General features: G+C 37.1%; 2 protein-coding genes across 20 annotated transcripts in view; both read left to right on the top strand.

Annotated features, from left to right (window-relative positions):
- Positions 1-12,938, top strand: part of LOC128231357 (twitchin-like) — a 94,932-nt gene extending 81,994 nt beyond the window's left edge. For all 19 annotated transcript variants that reach the window (XM_052944052.1, XM_052944066.1, XM_052944071.1 and 16 more), the window contains 24 exons: positions 2-190; positions 344-433; positions 1,094-1,266; positions 1,772-1,901; positions 2,369-2,671; positions 3,485-3,596; positions 3,709-3,881; positions 4,050-4,334; positions 4,642-4,807; positions 5,050-5,201; positions 5,483-5,548; positions 5,715-5,808; positions 6,207-6,410; positions 6,698-6,839; positions 7,051-7,250; positions 7,557-7,709; positions 8,452-8,575; positions 8,801-8,903; positions 9,139-9,256; positions 9,437-9,609; positions 9,873-9,921; positions 10,092-10,236; positions 10,593-10,773; positions 11,114-12,938. In XM_052944052.1, coding sequence (XP_052800012.1) covers positions 2-190; positions 344-433; positions 1,094-1,266; positions 1,772-1,901; positions 2,369-2,671; positions 3,485-3,596; positions 3,709-3,881; positions 4,050-4,334; positions 4,642-4,807; positions 5,050-5,201; positions 5,483-5,548; positions 5,715-5,808; positions 6,207-6,410; positions 6,698-6,839; positions 7,051-7,250; positions 7,557-7,709; positions 8,452-8,575; positions 8,801-8,903; positions 9,139-9,256; positions 9,437-9,609; positions 9,873-9,921; positions 10,092-10,236; positions 10,593-10,773; positions 11,114-11,520 — 3,932 coding nt within the window. In that variant the 3' untranslated portion in view covers positions 11,521-12,938. The remainder of the gene's footprint in view (position 1; positions 191-343; positions 434-1,093; positions 1,267-1,771; positions 1,902-2,368; positions 2,672-3,484; positions 3,597-3,708; positions 3,882-4,049; positions 4,335-4,641; positions 4,808-5,049; positions 5,202-5,482; positions 5,549-5,714; positions 5,809-6,206; positions 6,411-6,697; positions 6,840-7,050; positions 7,251-7,556; positions 7,710-8,451; positions 8,576-8,800; positions 8,904-9,138; positions 9,257-9,436; positions 9,610-9,872; positions 9,922-10,091; positions 10,237-10,592; positions 10,774-11,113) is intronic.
- Positions 12,939-13,535: 597 nt separating this feature from the next.
- Positions 13,536-16,782, top strand: LOC128231060 (myosin light chain kinase, smooth muscle-like). Its single transcript, XM_052943479.1, has 7 exons — positions 13,536-13,679; positions 13,829-13,985; positions 14,123-14,236; positions 14,475-14,666; positions 15,745-15,855; positions 16,023-16,166; positions 16,352-16,782. Exons 1-7 carry the CDS (start codon positions 13,536-13,538, stop codon positions 16,444-16,446), a joined length of 957 nt encoding a protein of 318 aa, XP_052799439.1. The 3' UTR covers positions 16,447-16,782.
- The last annotated feature ends 1,804 nt before the right edge of the window (positions 16,783-18,586 follow it).

Below are 18,586 nucleotides of genomic sequence, written 5' to 3'. Positions count from 1 at the left end.
GGTCCTCCTCGTATTGACAAGGATGTCCGAGACCAGAATCTGCAGGCTGGAGAGCCATGGAAACTGAAGCTGCCCCTGTCTGGTGATGGCCCCTTCGAGGTCAAGGTGAAAAAGGACAACAAAGATGTTCCAGAGAGTGATAATTTCAGAATTCAGGTCTACGACGACTTCTGCACCATTAGCTTAAAAGGTAAATAGAGCATATGACAGAACCTTCATTATTGGTCTTATTCTTTGGTTTTAATTACTTGTCTAAGAAATATGAATATTTTTTCTTGCCGTGTTTTTTAGAACTCGTGTTGTTATAGATATTTAACATTGCTGTGTTATTGTGCACTGTCAGATGCAAACCTGGATGACTCTGGGGCTTACAAGATTGAGGTCAGCAATGAAAGTGGATCTGCCGCATGTGGATTCAAGATGAACGTCCAAGGTAAGACGTGATAGATTATTCTATAACAAGTATATTGCTGTCGAATTGAAGAAATCAGTTGATTGTAATTAAATACTATGTGTAATTGCTGCAAATTATTGAATCTCTTTGATCTCATGATGAGAAACTCATCTCAACTCAATTCAACATTGTTTATTGCATTAAACATATATACATGTCGATAGCAACTACAACATATGCAATATGTAATAGTTAGATGACATGAAGTGAATTATTAATGATTAAGAATGGGCAGAGTGAGCATAGTGAACAAGTTCTTTTTAGTAATTAAGAATTCACTTCATGTCATCTAACCGACTTAGAATACAACCTTATTGGCTGATACATTGTCGACGCCAAATCTGACGCAGGGAGTGTGTTTCGGATGAGTGGCAGTAGGCGGACCTTTAAACACGCATGAACGTTGAAATTTTTAATGATTAAGTCTCCTACTTAATTGTTGCCTATCTGCAATCTCATTGAATGAAAATGTAGGTTGTATTCTAAGCATGATAAGAAACAGTAAAACAAGTTAAAACAAGTGTACAAAAGTAAAATACTTTTTTACATAATGAACTGTTAGCATATTTCACTTAACACAAAGTTTTTCTGACAAAAATGGTTATTTTTAAATTATCACTATTCACCATTGATTACCAGGTGTGCCTGGATCTCCTGTTGGTCCCCTGAATGTTGCGGAAATCACAAAGAGCTCATGCCACCTGTCGTGGAAGCCCCCACGTGTAGATGGCGGCAGTAAGATCCAAGGATACTTGGTGGAGAGGCAGGAGGTCGGCAAACCATACTGGAGCACTGTTGCATCAAGATGCAAGGTAACTATACTGAAAAGTGTTGTAAACTGTTGTTTTGGACTGCTGTCACATCAAGATGCAAGGTAACTATACTGTAGTGTTGTAAACTGTTGTTTTGGACTGCTGTCACATCAAGATGCAAGGTAACTATACTGAAAACTGTTGTATTGGACTACCGACACATCGAGATGCAAGGTACATGTAACTACACTGTTAACTGTTGTACTGGACTGCTCTCATATCCAGAAGTAATGCAACTTCACTGTTAACTGTTTTAGTGGAAAACTGTACTTTTTATTGCATGATAATGACATTTATGATATGCTGAGTAAAACTGGTCAAAACCATAGGAAGATTGGGTCAAAAAGTTCTTAGTCTTGCAAATCTTGGTTAAGAATGACATTTTCCTTTAGTCCTTGAAATTGTAAAAAAATGCTAAATGTGGACTGTACAAAAGTTTGAAGATAAAGCTTGTCTCGTGATAAATGGTTTTATAAGTCTAATAAGTCTTACTTTTGCTCCTCAGGACACAGCCATTGACGTTCAAGGCCTGTATGAGAACAACCAGTATTTGTTCCGCGTCTCGGCCGTCAATGACATCGGCCAGTCAGAACCTCTCACTGCCGAAAACCCAATCATTGCCAAGATGCCCTATAGTGAGTTAAGATTTTTTTTACTTTTTAATGATTTTGTTATGAAATAGTATAACTTTGATACTAAGAAGTTCACATGGTTTTCATATGAAACCATTCAACCATAAAATTGTACATGTTTTTATTAATATTGATCATATCCTTGTCTCACAACATAGACGGTATGGAGGTGCCAAGTAAATCGTAAAAAATAGAACATTTGAAGGATTTATCTTAAAGACAGCTTGGAGGTGCGAAGTAAATCGTAAAAAATAGAACATTTGAAGGATTTATCTTAAAGACAGCTTGGAGGTGCCAAGTAAATCGTAAAAAATAGAACATTTGAAGGATTTATCTTAAAGACAGCTTGGAGGTGCCAAGTAAATCGTAAAAAATAGAACATTTGAAGGATTTATTTCAAAGAAAGGCAAATGTGACGTATTCACTTCATATCCTCTATTGTTGCTAATGCTACATTCTGTTTCATGCAGATACTCCAAGTTCCCCAGGAATCCCGGAGGTAGAGGAAGTGGGTGGAGACTTTGTGAGCCTCACCTGGGCCAAGCCCTCATCCGACGGGGGCGGCAAGATCACAGGATACTGGGTGGACAAGCGGGAACATGGCAAGAATGACTGGATTCGCGCCAATGCTCAACCCTGCATCACCAACATCCTCAACATACCTAACCTGATCGAGGACCGCAGATATGAGTTCCGCGTGTTTGCTGAAAACGGGGCAGGTCTTAGCAAGCCTTCTTCAGCTTCCAACAGCATCAAGATCAAGGACCCCAATGGTGAGAATAATATGAGGCTACATCAAATGGATGTTTGCAAGTCAGGATGGCTAGATTGTCCGCCTCCCGACCAAGAGGTTCCGGGAACATTCCCTGGTTGGGGAACATTCTTGTGGCCTCTCGCATGGACACTACTGATGAGTAGACTCAAAAGTGTGGAAATCAGCTTTTAGCCTTCTGCTCAATTAGGCTAAAAATAAATTGGTATTAACTTAATGAATGTTTTGTTCATCAGATTGACATTATTTATTATTTTCTGAAAATACATTAGGGTTTTGTTGAGTGGGAAAAAAATGTAAGTATGAGTGAACATCCTATTTTGACACACTCAAAAGCCAAAAGACACTTTCTTGTAAAGAAATGTTGTATCAAACAATGCAAATTGTATGTCTCCTGCAATTTTGAGAGGGTGGAAACAGTCATGTGAAATGAGTACATCTACAAACTACAGAAGGGAGGATAATAGGTCAAGATTTTCATACTATTAATCATAAAGGAGAAATGATTTGGCTGTTGCCCATTAGAGTATTTAAACTGGATGAGAATTTATATTTTTTACTTTATTTTTGCCAAGTTGCTCTTCTTTCACTTTAGTCAGGCAGAAATAGCATTAATTTGATTTTGAATAAGGTTTGATGTGGTAAAGAAGAAGAAAGCTTTGTTGTACTTTGAAATTATTGCAAACATTTTCTATTAATTCTTTCTGTGCTGATTTAGAAACTTTAAAGAACCTCTAAAATATTCACAAAGCACTAAGCATTGATGTCAAAAGGTTGTCATACAGCTTTCTAACCATGCTACTAAATGTTACAGCGGCTGTGGTGCCAGAGTTTACCCAGGGCCTAAGGAAGGCCCATGCTGTGGAGGGCAAGACTGCCAGGTTTGAATGTGCTGTCACCGGCACACCCAAACCTGAAATCTCGTGGTAAGGTCTTAATGTGTATCAGCTAAGTTTTAAATAACTTATGAAAAATGCATACATTATCTCTTCAATAATCTTCACAAGGTAACACAAACAATACAACTTGTTTCTGTAGGTTCAAGGGTAGTCGTGAGATCTTTGACGGAGATAAGTACCAGATATCGGAGGAGGGGGACACTCTCTCTCTTGTAGTGCGAGATGTGTTCGGAGAAGACCAGGATGAGTACCTGGTCAAGGCAACCAATCATGGGGGATCCAAGACCAGCCGAGCAGACTTGGAAATCAGCTGTACGTGCTTTCCATTGATATAAAATTTGCAATATATTTGTTTACATTACATTATTAATACATAAACTTTCCTTGTGTGATAAAGAATGCATAGTTCTTTTGTAATAACTGAATACTCTTTATTACCGTAGATGATTAAGTTATTTTATTTGCCTATCATTACTTCAGCCCCTCCGAAGATCAACGTTCCTCAGCGATTCCGTGAGGTGTCCGCATATGAAAAGGGTGAGGATGTGGTTCTAAAGATTCCGTTCACGGGCAACCCGAAACCAACTGTGAAATGGCTGCGTGACAACACAGAGGTGTCCGGCCACCGGTACCATATTGACGTTACAGACAGACACACCCTACTCACCATCAAGTCTGCCACAAAGGACGACACTGGTCCCTGGAGACTACAGCTTGACAACAACCTGGGCACAGACTCCGCCCTTATCAAGATACAAATCAACGGTCAGTCTCCTGACATGAATGAAACGTGATCGCTTTAATTAATGAAATTTTAAGCTTAATTAATAATTCATTGGTTTGTGTAGGATTTAACATATTAACGTGATAGAAGTATAGCCTGAGTTCAAAATACTATACAATATAATGAGTCCTTTTAATGTTCAACTTCATGTGTTAAGATATCAAAATGGTTCTTAAAAGATATTGGAATATTGTGTTTGCATAGATGTTCAAGTTTCTGGCATCATCGCAGTGTTCAATATAAATAACATTATACAGGTGTACAAGTATCATATGTATTGTTCTGCAGACCGCCCTGATAAACCTCGGTTCCCTGTGGTAGAGAATGTTCTGTCTGACAGCTGCACACTTTCCTGGAAGGCTCCATTAGACGATGGGGGAAGCTACGTCTCTGACTACGTCATTGAAAAACTTGAACTGCCATCCTCCTCATGGGCTAGGGTCGGCACTAACAGGTATGGGAAACACTCGCCCAACATGTAGTATAGAATTGTAACTGTTAAGGAATTCTATAATTTTCATTAAATATGCGTCAGGTAAACAATACGTGTCAATATTTTGTTTACAATAGATAGATTTGGATAGATTTAATTAAATTTTACAATTTAATCATACACTACGATAATTGTCAATATCCCAGGTTTTAAGGAAGCTTTCAATCTAGTGACGAAATATTTATGACATTGTGAATATTCAGGCTGACAGTACATAATGTGACTGGACTTACCCCTGGAAACGAGTACCAGTTCCGTGTGAGCGCGGAGAACCTGTACGGGCGCAGTGAGCCATCTGAGCCCTCAAAGACTGTGAAGACTGAACAGGTCTCTGAAAGAAGGAGGGGCAAGGATGGTATGTTGTACAGTAGTAGTCTACAAATGTTAAAGAAATTCAGATGATTTTACCAATAGCTTACTTCTTTGTTTTTAGTAGAACTTATTCAAGTAAGTTTTAAAATTCTTGCATATATATTTATAATCATAATACGCATACATTTGGTAATAATGATATACCACACAGCTAGAATTGCTGGTGACATACAATGTCATAACTTTCATTACATTGTAAAACACTCATAGTTTGTGAAATATTTCTGAAAGTTTATGTAATATAATGGCTCTTCTTACTTTCAGATGAATTTGGTCGCAGACAGAGAGGAAAATATGATGGACCAAAGATTGCTGACTATGACAAACTTTGTAAGTGTTATAGTTTCTTTAATCATCCTTATATTTTATGACTTAGTAGTTCTGTTATATCTTCAAAGAAACATTTTCATTATTTAATTGCTGTGTGATTATAATGTGATGCGGTATAGTTTCCTCAAGGTTGCTTTGCATTAATGTTTACATGTTTTGTGTACAGACTATGACCTGTGGAAGAAGTATGTGCCACAGCCCGTGGAGGTGAAGCAGGAGAGTGTATATGACTACTACGATATCCTTGAGGAGCTTGGCAGGTATGTATATCTTAGTAACTGGGGCAATGTAGGGGCACATAACTCTGTATATCTTAGTAATTGCAACAATGAAGTGGCACACAACTAGTAGGGGCATGTTAATCTGGGTAGCAATTTTAACTCACCACCCTAATGATGGCATGATTGTCTTGCAATAGGAATGAATGTCATATTCAAGGTTATGGGTAAAATGATACAGTGACAATGATAAAGAGATTTCTATAATTTGGCACTTTAATGGGAGATATTCAATACTGGTTTTGTCAGCAACTTCTCTGCTTAGATTAGTAACTAACTAGGCTGTTCAGGCAATATTGAGTGATTCTAATCCAAACATCAAGAATACATCAAGAACAAATTTTCTTTACCATTGTGAAACATACTTCTATTTCTATCAGTGGAGCATTTGGCGTTGTCCACCGGTGCGTGGAGAAGTCTACAGGGCGTGTGTTTGTTGCAAAGTTCATCAACACGCCCTACCCACTGGACAAGTACACTGTGAAGAACGAGATCAACATGATGAACAACCTGCACCACCCCAAACTGCTCAACCTGAAGGACGCATTCGAGGACAAGACAGAGATGGTCCTCATCCTGGAATTGTATGTTCTCCATGTGGATTACCACTTGTTTCATGATAACAGTGTCCCTTAGTTTTGTATGATTTTCTTTGCATGTTCTTTTACCCTTTTTATTGTAACGAGGACATATGGTGATTATACGCCTCCAAGTTACTCCTGACTGTTGTTAAATTTATAATAAATCCAAGAAGAACACTTCTTTAGTTCTATGGCTATTAGGATGTTGAATTATAATATAGTTACTTTGTGGGAATAGAGTTTTAAGAGTGACAGTGCTAAGTATTTGAAATGATCTCTATTGTGTGTAGTCTGGCTGGAGGAGAGCTGTTTGACCGTATAGCGGCAGAGGATTACAAGATGTCTGAGGCAGAGGTGATCAACTACATGATCCAGGTCTGCAATGGCCTACAACACATGCATGAGAACAGCATTGTACACCTAGACATCAAGGTAACCTTTTCTTTCTGGTTTTTAATTTAATTTTGATTACGTGTAACCGGTATATCATGAAAAGTATTACCTGTGGCTAATGTTCAATTTATACTTACACATTTAATACTTTTTATCTTAATTTGGAGGTCTTCTTAATTTAAAAAAAAAATAACAAAATTGTTTTATATTTCAAAATGATAACTAAAGTAATGAATTTTGTACCATACAGCCTGAGAATGTGATGTGTGAGACAAAGAAGAGCAACAATGTGAAGATCATAGACTTTGGCCTGGCTACAAAACTGAACCCTGACGAGATGGTGAAGGTGACAACTGCAACGGCGGAGTTTGCTGCTCCAGAGATCGTGGATCACGAGCCTGTGGGTTTCTACACCGACATGTGGGCAGTGGGCGTCCTCGCATATGTACTGTAAGAGAACACAAACTTTGATTATTACAAAACCTCTTCATTATAATTACAAAACCTCTTCATTATAATTACAAAACCTCTTCATTATAATTATGTACAATGTTTGTACATTGTACTTGTTTGATTTGCCGAACATATTGTAAATAACTGCTTACAACTTTGTAGTAGATAAGTTCATATCTGTTCATTTGGCTGAAATATACAGAAATGTAGCTGTAAATTATATAGAAATTTAGATGTTAATTATGTTGTATATGATTTTGAAGATCCTTTAAGTCAAGTTTACCCCGTTTGTTTACTGTTCAGGCTGAGTGGGTTGTCCCCCTTTGCGGGCGAGGACGACCTGGAGACCCTGGACAACGTCAGGTCGGGAGACTGGGATTTCGATACCGACGCCTTCGCCAATGTTTCGGAAGAAGGCAAGGACTTTATCAAGAAACTCCTAATCAAACAACCCCAGTAAGTACCTTCTTGTGGATATGTGCAACGAAACTGTATTGGCCAATTTCTTTCCTGGTTTCTTTGCCATATTTTAATGTTTGTCTTTCCTAAGCTTGGTTTTGTATATGGGATTATATCAGACATTTCCAGACCTTATGGCAAAGTTGAAATTGTCTTAGTGTCCTTTTTTTCGTTTGTTTGCTTTGTGTTTATTTAATTTGTATACAGAGCTAAAAATTAGGAAATATTATGAAAACAATCAACAAGTTGCTGTCTGTAAGTAACCTACATATTTTAGATTTTCTAAATTAAGACTATAAAGATCTTGTAACGAAATGGGGCCCTGCTTATGAGGCAAAACTTACCTATTGTATTTTCGATTTCTTAAGACACAACCCAGAGTTGAGTGAATAAACAAGTACGAACTAGATATGATTTGGTTTATTGTAAATTGAATGTTTATGTTGTCTGTTTTATTGTGGAGCCTACTTGTGGTGTGCTCAATAAAGTTGTCGCAATGAGAGTTTGTTTTATATATGTGGGTCTAACATGCTAAAAATTACATTAAAGGTAAAATTACATTCCTTCTCAGAATTTTTCAATATTGTGACAGTGGCAGACCTGTAATTTGTTGGCGTAACGCAGACAAACATTGAGTTCCAGTGTGAGACAGCACTATGTTCAACATTTGTTTAATCAGTGTGTTCCTGTGAAGCTGTATTACATAAACCAACTTTGACACCATGTTTTCCATTCCAAGGGCCCGTATGACAGTGCATCAGTCATTAGAACACCCATGGCTAAAGGGAGACCACTCAGATAGAACTCATAGAATTCCTTCCAGCAGATACGACAAAATACGGGCGAAAATTCGTGAAAGATACGTAAGTAATATTTTGCTTTTCAATGAAACCTAACTATTTAAACAAACCATGAGACTTATTTGCTGCAATAGTGTATGCCTATTTGTAATGTTAATTTTATAAGATGGGGTATTGTTTAATTTATGAAGTAGCTGAGCCATCACCCTTATAATATAAAGTTCAAAATATATTGATCATTCTTAGCAATTTTAATTATAATTGATTTCCTTTACTGCTATTTTTCAGGCTGACTGGCCAATGCCAATGCCAGCTATTGGTCGTATCGCTAACTATAGCTCCCTTAGAAAACATAACCCGAAGGAATATTGTATATATGATGCATATTTCGGTAAGATGTCAATCAAATAATGGTTTTAAATTAAAAGGCCTTTTTTCCACATAATTAACCAGTATACAAAGTGTGCTGTTGTTAAACTGTATTACAGTTACTGTTATACAGTATAAATGCATACACATGTATATCAACATTGATATGGCTGTAACAATGTCTTTAACCAAATTTCAATAAAATAATCCAGTTACATTAAAAAAACATAATGTAACTTGTTATCTATCACTTGTAGATCGCCGTGAAGCCATTCCGAGATTTATTCGCAAGCCACGTACGTGCAATGTTACAGAGGGACAGATTGCCAAGTTTGACTGCAAAATCATCGCTGCCTCCCCTCCAATCGTTACCTGGTTGGGCTAATTTTAAATTTATCATAAGAGGTTTTTCGTTGTGAAAACTTTAATCAAATCAATTTGTTTCTTCCAAATTAAGCAGTTTCTCATCATTTTAAAATGCTATTGATCATGTCAACTTAAAGTTTTTGATTGTTTAATATATGAGTATTTTACCATGCAAGTTTTATTTCCCAGGCACTTTGACAACGTCCAGCTGACCCAGAGCGTGAAGTACATGCAGAAGTACAGAGGGAGGGAGTATGAACTAAAGATCAGCCGTGTGAAGATGGAGGACAAAGGAGAGTATGTCGTCAAGGCAGAGAACTCCTTTGGCAAGCGTGAAGAGCTTGGCATTCTGAAGGTTGATGGTAAGTGGCTCACAAACTTGCACTCTCACAAGACTTGTTTCATTTCCTTAAAATATTTGAAAACTGACACTTTTTAAAAAAAATATGATGAATATGCATTTATGTAAACTAAACAGATATTTCAAAACTTAAGTATGGAGATAAAAAAATCCATAAAAATAAATGAAACCAGTCTATACCATGACTATTCTGTTGATCTTGACAGAAATCGTTTGAGTTGAGTATTGTGCAGATGCCATATATTTCAATGTTTCATGTTTCAGCTGCCCCAGAACAACCCGCAATAGACAGGGATTACTCACGGAGCACCAGGTACGATCCTGTTTCTATTTATTGTCATTAGAGATATATAGAATGTGTTGGTCAAGAAAGTAAAAAGCTTTACTGATTCTGAAACTGACCATCCAGGTTTGCGTCTACATTAAGTCTTCAAATCATTATACTATTTTAAGTCAGTTTAACATTCCTGTTTTCGTTTTCAGGCGTTCATTTTCGGAGGTGAAGGAATATTCTCCCCCGGACCTTGATCACAAGCCAGACATCGACTTCAACCTGCGACCGCGTGTCATCCAGTCCGGCGGAGAGTTTAAACTGTCCACTGTCGTCGATGCCACACCACCACCTACTGTAAGGCTGCTGTTGCCCTCTTAATTGTTATAATGATTAAGCTCCTTTAAATTAATGTTCATGGCTATTCTACCGAATGTTGCTACATGTAGTTGGGAAAATATCAGTAACAATATCCACTGTTTATTACTTCGCTATTAACAGCAATATATAAAAGGAAAATATGTGAAAAATAGCTTTAGTTCAATAAGGGGTTTGTTCATGCCAACTATTAATTTATTAACGCTATTAACAGCAATATATAAAAGGAAAATATGTGAAAAATAGCTTAAGTTCAATAAGGGGTTTGTTCATGCCAACTATTAATTTATTAAATCTGTAAATTAATGTTTACACACTGATGTTTGACTTTGCAGGTGACCTGGTATAAGGATGGTAGGGAGTTACAGTCCAACGACCACATCAGCATCCAGTACTTCCACGGTGTGTGCACGCTGGAGATCTCCTCCGCTAAGGTAGATGACACCGGTGTCTACAGGTGCCTTGCTATCAACTCCCTCGGTGAAAAGGAAACCAGCAGCAAGGTCATTGTGGAAGGTGAGTAGGATGAGGAGTTTTATATTACCACAATAAAATTATCTGAAGATGCTAAACATTCCCTAGAAAACATACTCATGTTGTATTCAACTATGAATTCAAGCGGTTTTGAATTTTTGCTCTATATTGCAATAGCTTGACTACAATCTCTTGTTTCAAGAAATGTCTTTGGTAAAAAAAACATTTATACTTTTATCCTTCATAATATACAATAATGTAAGGACATGTAAGATATGCATGTTAATTGTTTAGAAACTTAGTTAAAATAAGTTGACCAAAGATATTTAATTATTGCTAGAGATAGGGAAACCCTTGACTGACTGTTGTTGTATATTTGCAGACCGTGCAGGCAGTGGAAAGTTGCGACGGGGCTCTTTGTCTCTCACCCCAAGCTCGTACAGTGTGTCCTCCACTCCTCGGGAGTCTAACTTGACAAGCTCCAACATGTATGACACCTCGTCATACCAGACGACATCAAGCTCGTATTATACTCCCAGTTACTCCACTTCTAGCTATTCATCCATGGCTAGCCCCTTCTCCTCCCGCCGTATGTCCAACCTAGCTAACAAGTACAGCAGCGACTCCAGCTACAAGTACAGCACATTGAGTAGCCCCCGCTCTAGTGGATTCGGTAGCTCTTACACTACGGACTATTCACCATCTAGGTCCTCGCGATCATCTAAATATGGCACCTCTTCCTACTCGACTGGAACGCGTCGCACAAAGCGAAGTGAGTCTGTTGCATAATGACTTGCCTATCCTAGTCGATGTTGTACAGTACTCCAGTCATGTAGCGACACAATAGACACTCTGTCACTAACTGCACACCCGCTGTATGACCGTAACACAGTGCGCTACGTACATATATGGCAGCTGCCATAACCCAAGTGCTATTCACGGTAACAATGAACACTGTAACTTAACACTGAATGTTGTGTATGAGGAATAGAAGTTTGTGTTTCAATCTGAAATCATAATAATAAAGAACCTGTTAACAGTTACATTTTGACTATCAATCGTTTGCCTTTTTTTGGATTTGATTTCAACAGGAAGCAGTTATTAATAAATTAAGACTTGTTTTGCGTTCTTACTTTTGTATAACTGTCAAATCTATGTAAAATTATGTGTATATCTTCTGTGCAAAGGAATGTGGTTTATATGGCCCGGATGTATTATTCATTTGTTTGTTTTATCAATAACTATTTATTTGTCCATTATTAATGGAGATTATGTGTGCTTCTATATGAATGTTCACTGGTTATCAATATAAATTAATTAGCTTGTTGTAGACTTTAAATCTTTTGCATTGCTCACATCATACTACCTTTATATGTATAATAAAGCTTACAATACATGGCAATGTAGCACATATAGTCTATAATACAAATACTACCTTGTGTAATGTTAACATAATTTGTACATGTGTGTAACTCGCTTTCTGAATGTGCCAGTACTCCTCAACTATATGGTCATGTAGTATACCATGTATGACTGTAGCTTCTTCTGTATATAATCAAGTACTGTATATATGTTGACAATGTCAATTACTGTGATACACACCTTTGCTTAGAACGGAATGAATTTTGAAATCTCAGTTTTATAATATTTTCAATATCCATAGTTTATTAGTTGAAAACTCTTCTTTATCGATTGTGGAAATAATCTTAGTAATTATTTTGAATATTTATTGATTATGATTAAATTGTATATTGTGCATGAAGGCAGAGACCCAAATGTACATGTCAGATAACATGTAATTAATATGTTTCTGATGTAGCTTATGTTTTGAATGATAGAGGAGAGAAATCAGATGTTATGGAGTTGCAAGTGACAATGTTTTTGTTAAAAGTTATCTGTTTTAACTGTTCCGTTGACACTGTTTCATGTTCTGTACGGCCATACTGTACACCCATGAGCTTCCGTCCGTAGCCACGCCCGCTAGACACGTGTTAGACCACGCCCCCTAGAGGCGTCATAGTCGTATATTCATATTGTATGTTTTCCTGTCGATGAGTTGGAATCGATTCAGGGAAATGCGTACTGAGCCCCGTCCCATAAGAGAATGTGCAATATTTTATTTATTTACTTTTCTTGGAGATACTTTGTTTGCGGTGTTTGACACGTGTTTTGTTTTTAATATTAAAAATAAAGAAGAAAAAAAAACACATTGTTTTCCATTTGTAAGCTGTAAAACTTAAGTCGCAGCCTAAGTCGCAGCCTAACGGCCAAAGCATTTCATGTCGAGTATGGTGTGTAGATGTTTCTTTGAACTGTGCAGGTCGTCTGTAGAGAATGCACTTCAAATGCACACAGTCTCATCTTAGAATAGCGTAATGTAAAATGCATTTTATTTAAAATGCGGATCAGAAATCATTGCTTATTTTCGTCGATCTAAAAAGATCCATGCTCATAATGTTTCCTTGGTTCCCGATAAATTAAAGGGTAAGATTGACAAGTTCTTTCAGTTGGTAAAGCATATGCCTAATAAACGGGCGGTCAGTGGTAAGAGCTCACCTCGGGCGTATTTCTTGTACAGGGTCTAATGTAATGATACGAAACTGAATAAAATTGTTTTTATGAATTGGCTAAAACAGAGACAAAAAATACTATCGTTTTTGGAGATAAAGGTAAAAGTGTCTGCGTCGTGATTTGATTCATACTCCGTATTGCTGAGGCTTATGAAGTATCAGTAATATGTATTCAAGGTTTTCTGTCCTACAAAATGTGCTAAACAAATAATAATGCTAACAATATTGATGCAAATGATACTTGAAGACGATGTAACGGCACCGCATTTCGACGGCGATCTAAGCCCAAAGACGTTAACGGACGGCGAGAGGTTGACGTTGAGATGTAACGTGTCCGGGAATCCTGAACCTGACGTCGAGTGGTTCCGTGACGGACAGGTAAACACAGTTAACTTAATTTATCACTTAACTTATGTATATAAGGCAAGTCGGTCGTCAAAAAAAAAAGTTTTCCATAAAATTCATATACGCGCATTTCTTCCCTTAGTAAATAAAATATGCAATCCACATTGGCTTTCGTTTCAAAGAACGTGAAGCTGATTGACACCATCACGACGAAGAACCGGGCGGGTCTGTGCTCCCTCTCAGTTATCGAGGTAACAGGGGTTGATGCCGGGGAGTACAAATGCATCGCCATAAACGACGGCGGCCGGGCTGAGGTCAGCGCCAGAGTCAATGTACAAAGTAGGTCGAACTTTCATATGTGATCTGGCGTATTAAACAGTATTTAATACAGTATTGCACATGTCGGGGTTGGTAAAGTCGTCCAGTAAGGGCATTATCATCTAGTGTACACAAAATCGCGTCATTACCCTTTTCAGGCGGTGTCCGTCTGGCGAAGGCGCCCGCCCCAGACCAGCCACTGTTTGTCCGACCACCTCAAGGCTTATCCGTGGCGGACGGAGAACGGGCCGTCATAGAGTGTCGGGTCAAAGGTAAGCTTCGGACAAATTCCTGTTATTCATATACTAGTGACTATTTCTACTGTATAAATACGCAATTGTTTCATGGAAATCTGACGATGTAACAATAGAATTGAACAAAGGGTATTACATAACAATTAACCTTACTTTATAGCATAATGTAAAGTTGACAACTATCGTTTTTTTAAAAAGTTTAAAAGAACTATTGTTCAAAGTATACAATTATAAAAGGTTGTTTTAAACTTGAAAGGAAATGCGGAGTTGACGTGGTACAGAGGGAACGAGGTAATACCTCATAATGACGATTTCCGGTACGAGGCTTCCGGTGAAGTCCGGCGGCTTGTGATCGCCGAGGTGTTTCCAGAAGACAGCGGGGTGTACCGGGCCGAGGCCGCGAACGAGTCGGGCACTGCAACCAGTTCCTTCACTATCCATGTCAATGGTAGGACGTTAGCATACTTTCTTAGTATACGTTTGCGTTTATGCTTATTATTTGTTTGTATACATTGGGACTATTATGACAGGACTCTTTTTTGACGTTCTGTATCACGTCGAGTTCGGCGTGTAAACGCGTATCCGTCGAGACGGACGACTCTCTAAACAGCGAACAAGACCGCGGCGTGATTCAGGTCATCAGAAAAGCGTACTGTCGTAATATTTCTTTTATGATATGTCCATAGTTATAATACGACACTTTCCCGGAATGTCCATGTCAAAAATTACTTCATAAATCAATCGCTTTATGATTTAGTGCATATTCTTGAACTATTAAACATTTGAAATAATTTCTTCTATAAATTGAGATCGTTCCAAAAATATATATAATACTGAATAGTAAGTTTATACTGTAAAAAGCTTCAATAATTAAGTGTGTAAAGATATAGCACTCAACACATGTTGATTTTTGGAAAACAGTAATATGTGATATGGACTTTTCTATACAATGTGCTGTTTTTTCACTGTTGGATATGGACAAAATTGATAGGCATGAAATACATTGTTTATTATATATCTACCAATATACTTTCTAATCTATTTTTTTAAATGAAGAAGAAGAAGATTTTATTAACTATAAATGTGTTTACTACAATTGACGAAACTTTCTCTGGCATTTGGTCAATCAGTTTTGAAAATAGTTTTGTTTGTTTATATTAACCACTCAGTTACAATTACAATTTCCCTCTCAAAAACAGATTTTAAAGCATTATTTAATCATTTGATATTAACCTAAAACTCATTTTGCCTTATGAAAAGTGATCAGGTTTGACACATTATCGCCGAATGTATTACACGTGAATTAAATATATTGTTTATATCCCAAAACTTGTATTTTACAATACGTGAAACACATAGTATTTCTTGTTCCATTTTTTTACATTAAAGGCTCGGAGATATCTGTCGATGGATTCATACTTAGTATATAAACTGCGCTGCAGTATGATTTCAAATGACCACACTTTTATAATATGAACTGTTACTGTAACAATATCATATCCACAATACTCACCATCATATTTCAGTTCCGGAAGAGGAACCGTTGGGGCCGGTATTCCTCGAGTTCCCGCGATCCCAGCACGTTGACGAGGGGGCAAAGGTCGTCTTCACCTGCGCCCTGGATGAGGCCCACACAGGTTGGTGATCGTTAATTTAAAATTATTATTTTTTAATGCTTGTTTATCAAACGGAACTGGATAATAGTTGTTGAAAAAATAAATGTGTACATTCAGTTTCTATCACAAGCCAGCAAGGAGTTTATTTATGTGGCGCTACATGATGGATTTGACGGTTATTATTCCAGTTACGTGGTTGAAGGGCTCTCAGGTACTGGATGACAGCGGGCGGTATCGGATCTCGTTTGGGGACGGCCGCAGCAGCCTCACCATACCCGCCGCTCTAGCCCCGGATGCCGGCGTCTTTTCGGTAGAGGCCAACAACCACCGAGGTACATCACAGAGACGGTTACTGTTCTTTTATCGGTCTTGTTTAGTATTTGGGGAGTTGATTACAAATAATAATTAAGTACACTTCACTCAAATAATGATCAATTAATGCCTTCTAACACATAGTAATTGAACTTTAGCAAAATGGATTATATAGTCTAGCTTTTTTGTATTTATTTATCTTCAGGGAACAGTCTGTGGACGTTTACGTTGGGCGTATTTGTGAGTTCCTCGCCGTGTGCTGACGTCGACGTTGTAAAGCTGATCAAGTCTATCCAGTGACGTCACTACTGTACTTATGACACTAACCGCTGAGTGCATCCAAAACAAGATACTACAAGTGTTAGCCGCTTTCAAGATGATTTAATACCAGCATAAAAACATTGTATTTGCAATTAAATCAAGTATGCACGATCAACGAAGATTAACAGCGTCATGTTACTCAAAGTGTGGATGATTGAAAGAAACTGTGCTGTTTTACTCATGTATCTGAACCATTTTGAAACTGTTCATTTATTTCGTGTATTATTTTGTGATATTTAACGTGTTTGCTTGCTTTCTTTGCCCATAAACCTGTAAACGATACATGCTGCTTTTTGTATTAAACGTTATATGATTCTTGCGTTTTTACATGAAATTGACAGCAATCTTCGCTATTCCTCCTCAATATAGTATTATAAAACCGATGATTCAAGTTCGTATTTACTTCGAAAACAATTTTAATTGGGCTTCACGTACATATTGTAGGTGTGGATAGTTATTCAACAGGCTCAATATTGTATCAGGTATTTGGCTGGGGTGATCGGATCGGATCGTCTCGCCCTTTTAAAACCGTCACATTACGTCACTAAGTGGCTCCCCGCGTCAACCAGGTCTCAACTTATGTATTAAAGTGCCACAGGGGTATGTTGCTTTATGGTATTGAAGCGTAAATGATTATATAAGCCTAATAAATAACAAAGGATTAAGTGATACACTTTTGGGCCGTTCATTTAATAGCATCATCAGTTTTAAAGTTTAAATAAAGCGACAAAAACGAAACACATGTTGAAAACTTATTCTCCATAGTAACGAAATGCCCAGATCTCCTTTAGAAAAGAAATACTAAATATACTGTATGCACTAGTACCAACTTTATATATAAAAAAATCAATCGTCTCGATCTAAGCTCAAAATTTAAAAAAAGGCTGATTTTGAATTCGCTTTTGTATTTTTTATAATACTAGTACTTCCTACACACTTGCGTCACATCTTTGGGTGTTGCCTTTACGGCAAAACGCAATGCCACGGTACAACATTCGGGCACTTTTGCCCTAGCAACGACATGTATAAAAAAAAAACGCTTTCCGTTTTTAAACAGAACAAGTAAATTAATAATATAAGAGCAGGAAAGTTTAAGCCACCTCAATATTTTTTTTCCTTCAAAAACACATTGTCACTGTGACCCTGAGTTATAGAAATTGTGCCATTATATATAAATAGCAAAAATTATTCCGCGAAAATAGAAAATGTAGTGTAAGGTATCGGAACAATATGTCAATATTCACCGACAATATACTTAAAAGATAACACAGGCAGAATGGACACAATTTATTTTTGACGTTTTTTTTCCACTCCTATCATAAGTTTGATATTGTATGATGAAAATTTTCATTACACCAGTACATACAAGTTTTTTTGGAGATCAATTGGTAAATTGAGTATTACAATGTATAGAGTTTCTTAGGAGACTTAATACTGCCCTAATTGCCCGTTCTAATAATCAGCACGCCTAGATATAAACATTCTTTTACAGTCTCAAGTGGTCGATTATTAGGTGTATATTAATTTTGAAAATTGAAGCTCTACCCTTAGAAAATACTACATATTTAGACTTTCTTTATATTTATCATTTACTTCAAATTAGTGCAGTAGCTATTGTAAGCATCACTCGCATTTTGCAAGTCATTTACAGTTTCTGCCATTATAATTGTATCTTCCATATAAAATAACAAAACGTTTCACTGACTGAGGAAGTGCATTTTAATATCTTCATTTAAGTGTATTGGAATTACGTTCACTGAACATTTGCATTTACTTGAGGTTGCTTTGTAGATCATTAAGGAAAAAGAGAAAATAAGAGGGGTGAGAGATGTTCTCTTTGTCTCACGCCTATACTAGGAAGAAAGAAATCGAAGAACTCGGAAAAAATGTCGGAAAAACGTATGATTTGATATTGTTATATACACTTTACACTCCCTGACTTTGGTGAATATCAGCATACTCATTTTAAAACTACTTGCAAATGATTTCATGAGCATGCATAAACTATCTTTAAAAATGTTTAATGTGTTATTTGCTTTTGAATACGGCGCATTAGTTCGGTAGATGTTCAAAAATGTTAAGTCGATTTTACGATGGTAGATGCCGATTTATGGTAAAC

Source organism: Mya arenaria, chromosome 4 (assembly GCF_026914265.1).
Source record: "Mya arenaria isolate MELC-2E11 chromosome 4, ASM2691426v1".
Lineage (NCBI taxonomy): Eukaryota > Metazoa > Mollusca > Bivalvia > Myida > Myidae > Mya > Mya arenaria.
Note: the sequence above shows the minus strand (reverse complement) of the source record. Positions and strands in the feature narration are given on the sequence as shown.

Excerpts from the sequence above, each read along its gene's own strand:
- LOC128231060 (XM_052943479.1), top strand. The coding sequence starts at position 13,536 with ATGATACTTGAAGACGATGTAACGGCACCGCATTTCGACGGCGATCTA. Across the intron at positions 14,237-14,474 it reads CATAGAGTGTCGGGTCAAAG|GAAATGCGGAGTTGACGTGG; the intron begins GTAAGCTTCGGA and ends TAAACTTGAAAG. Across the intron at positions 15,856-16,022 it reads CCTGGATGAGGCCCACACAG|TTACGTGGTTGAAGGGCTCT; the intron begins GTTGGTGATCGT and ends TTATTATTCCAG.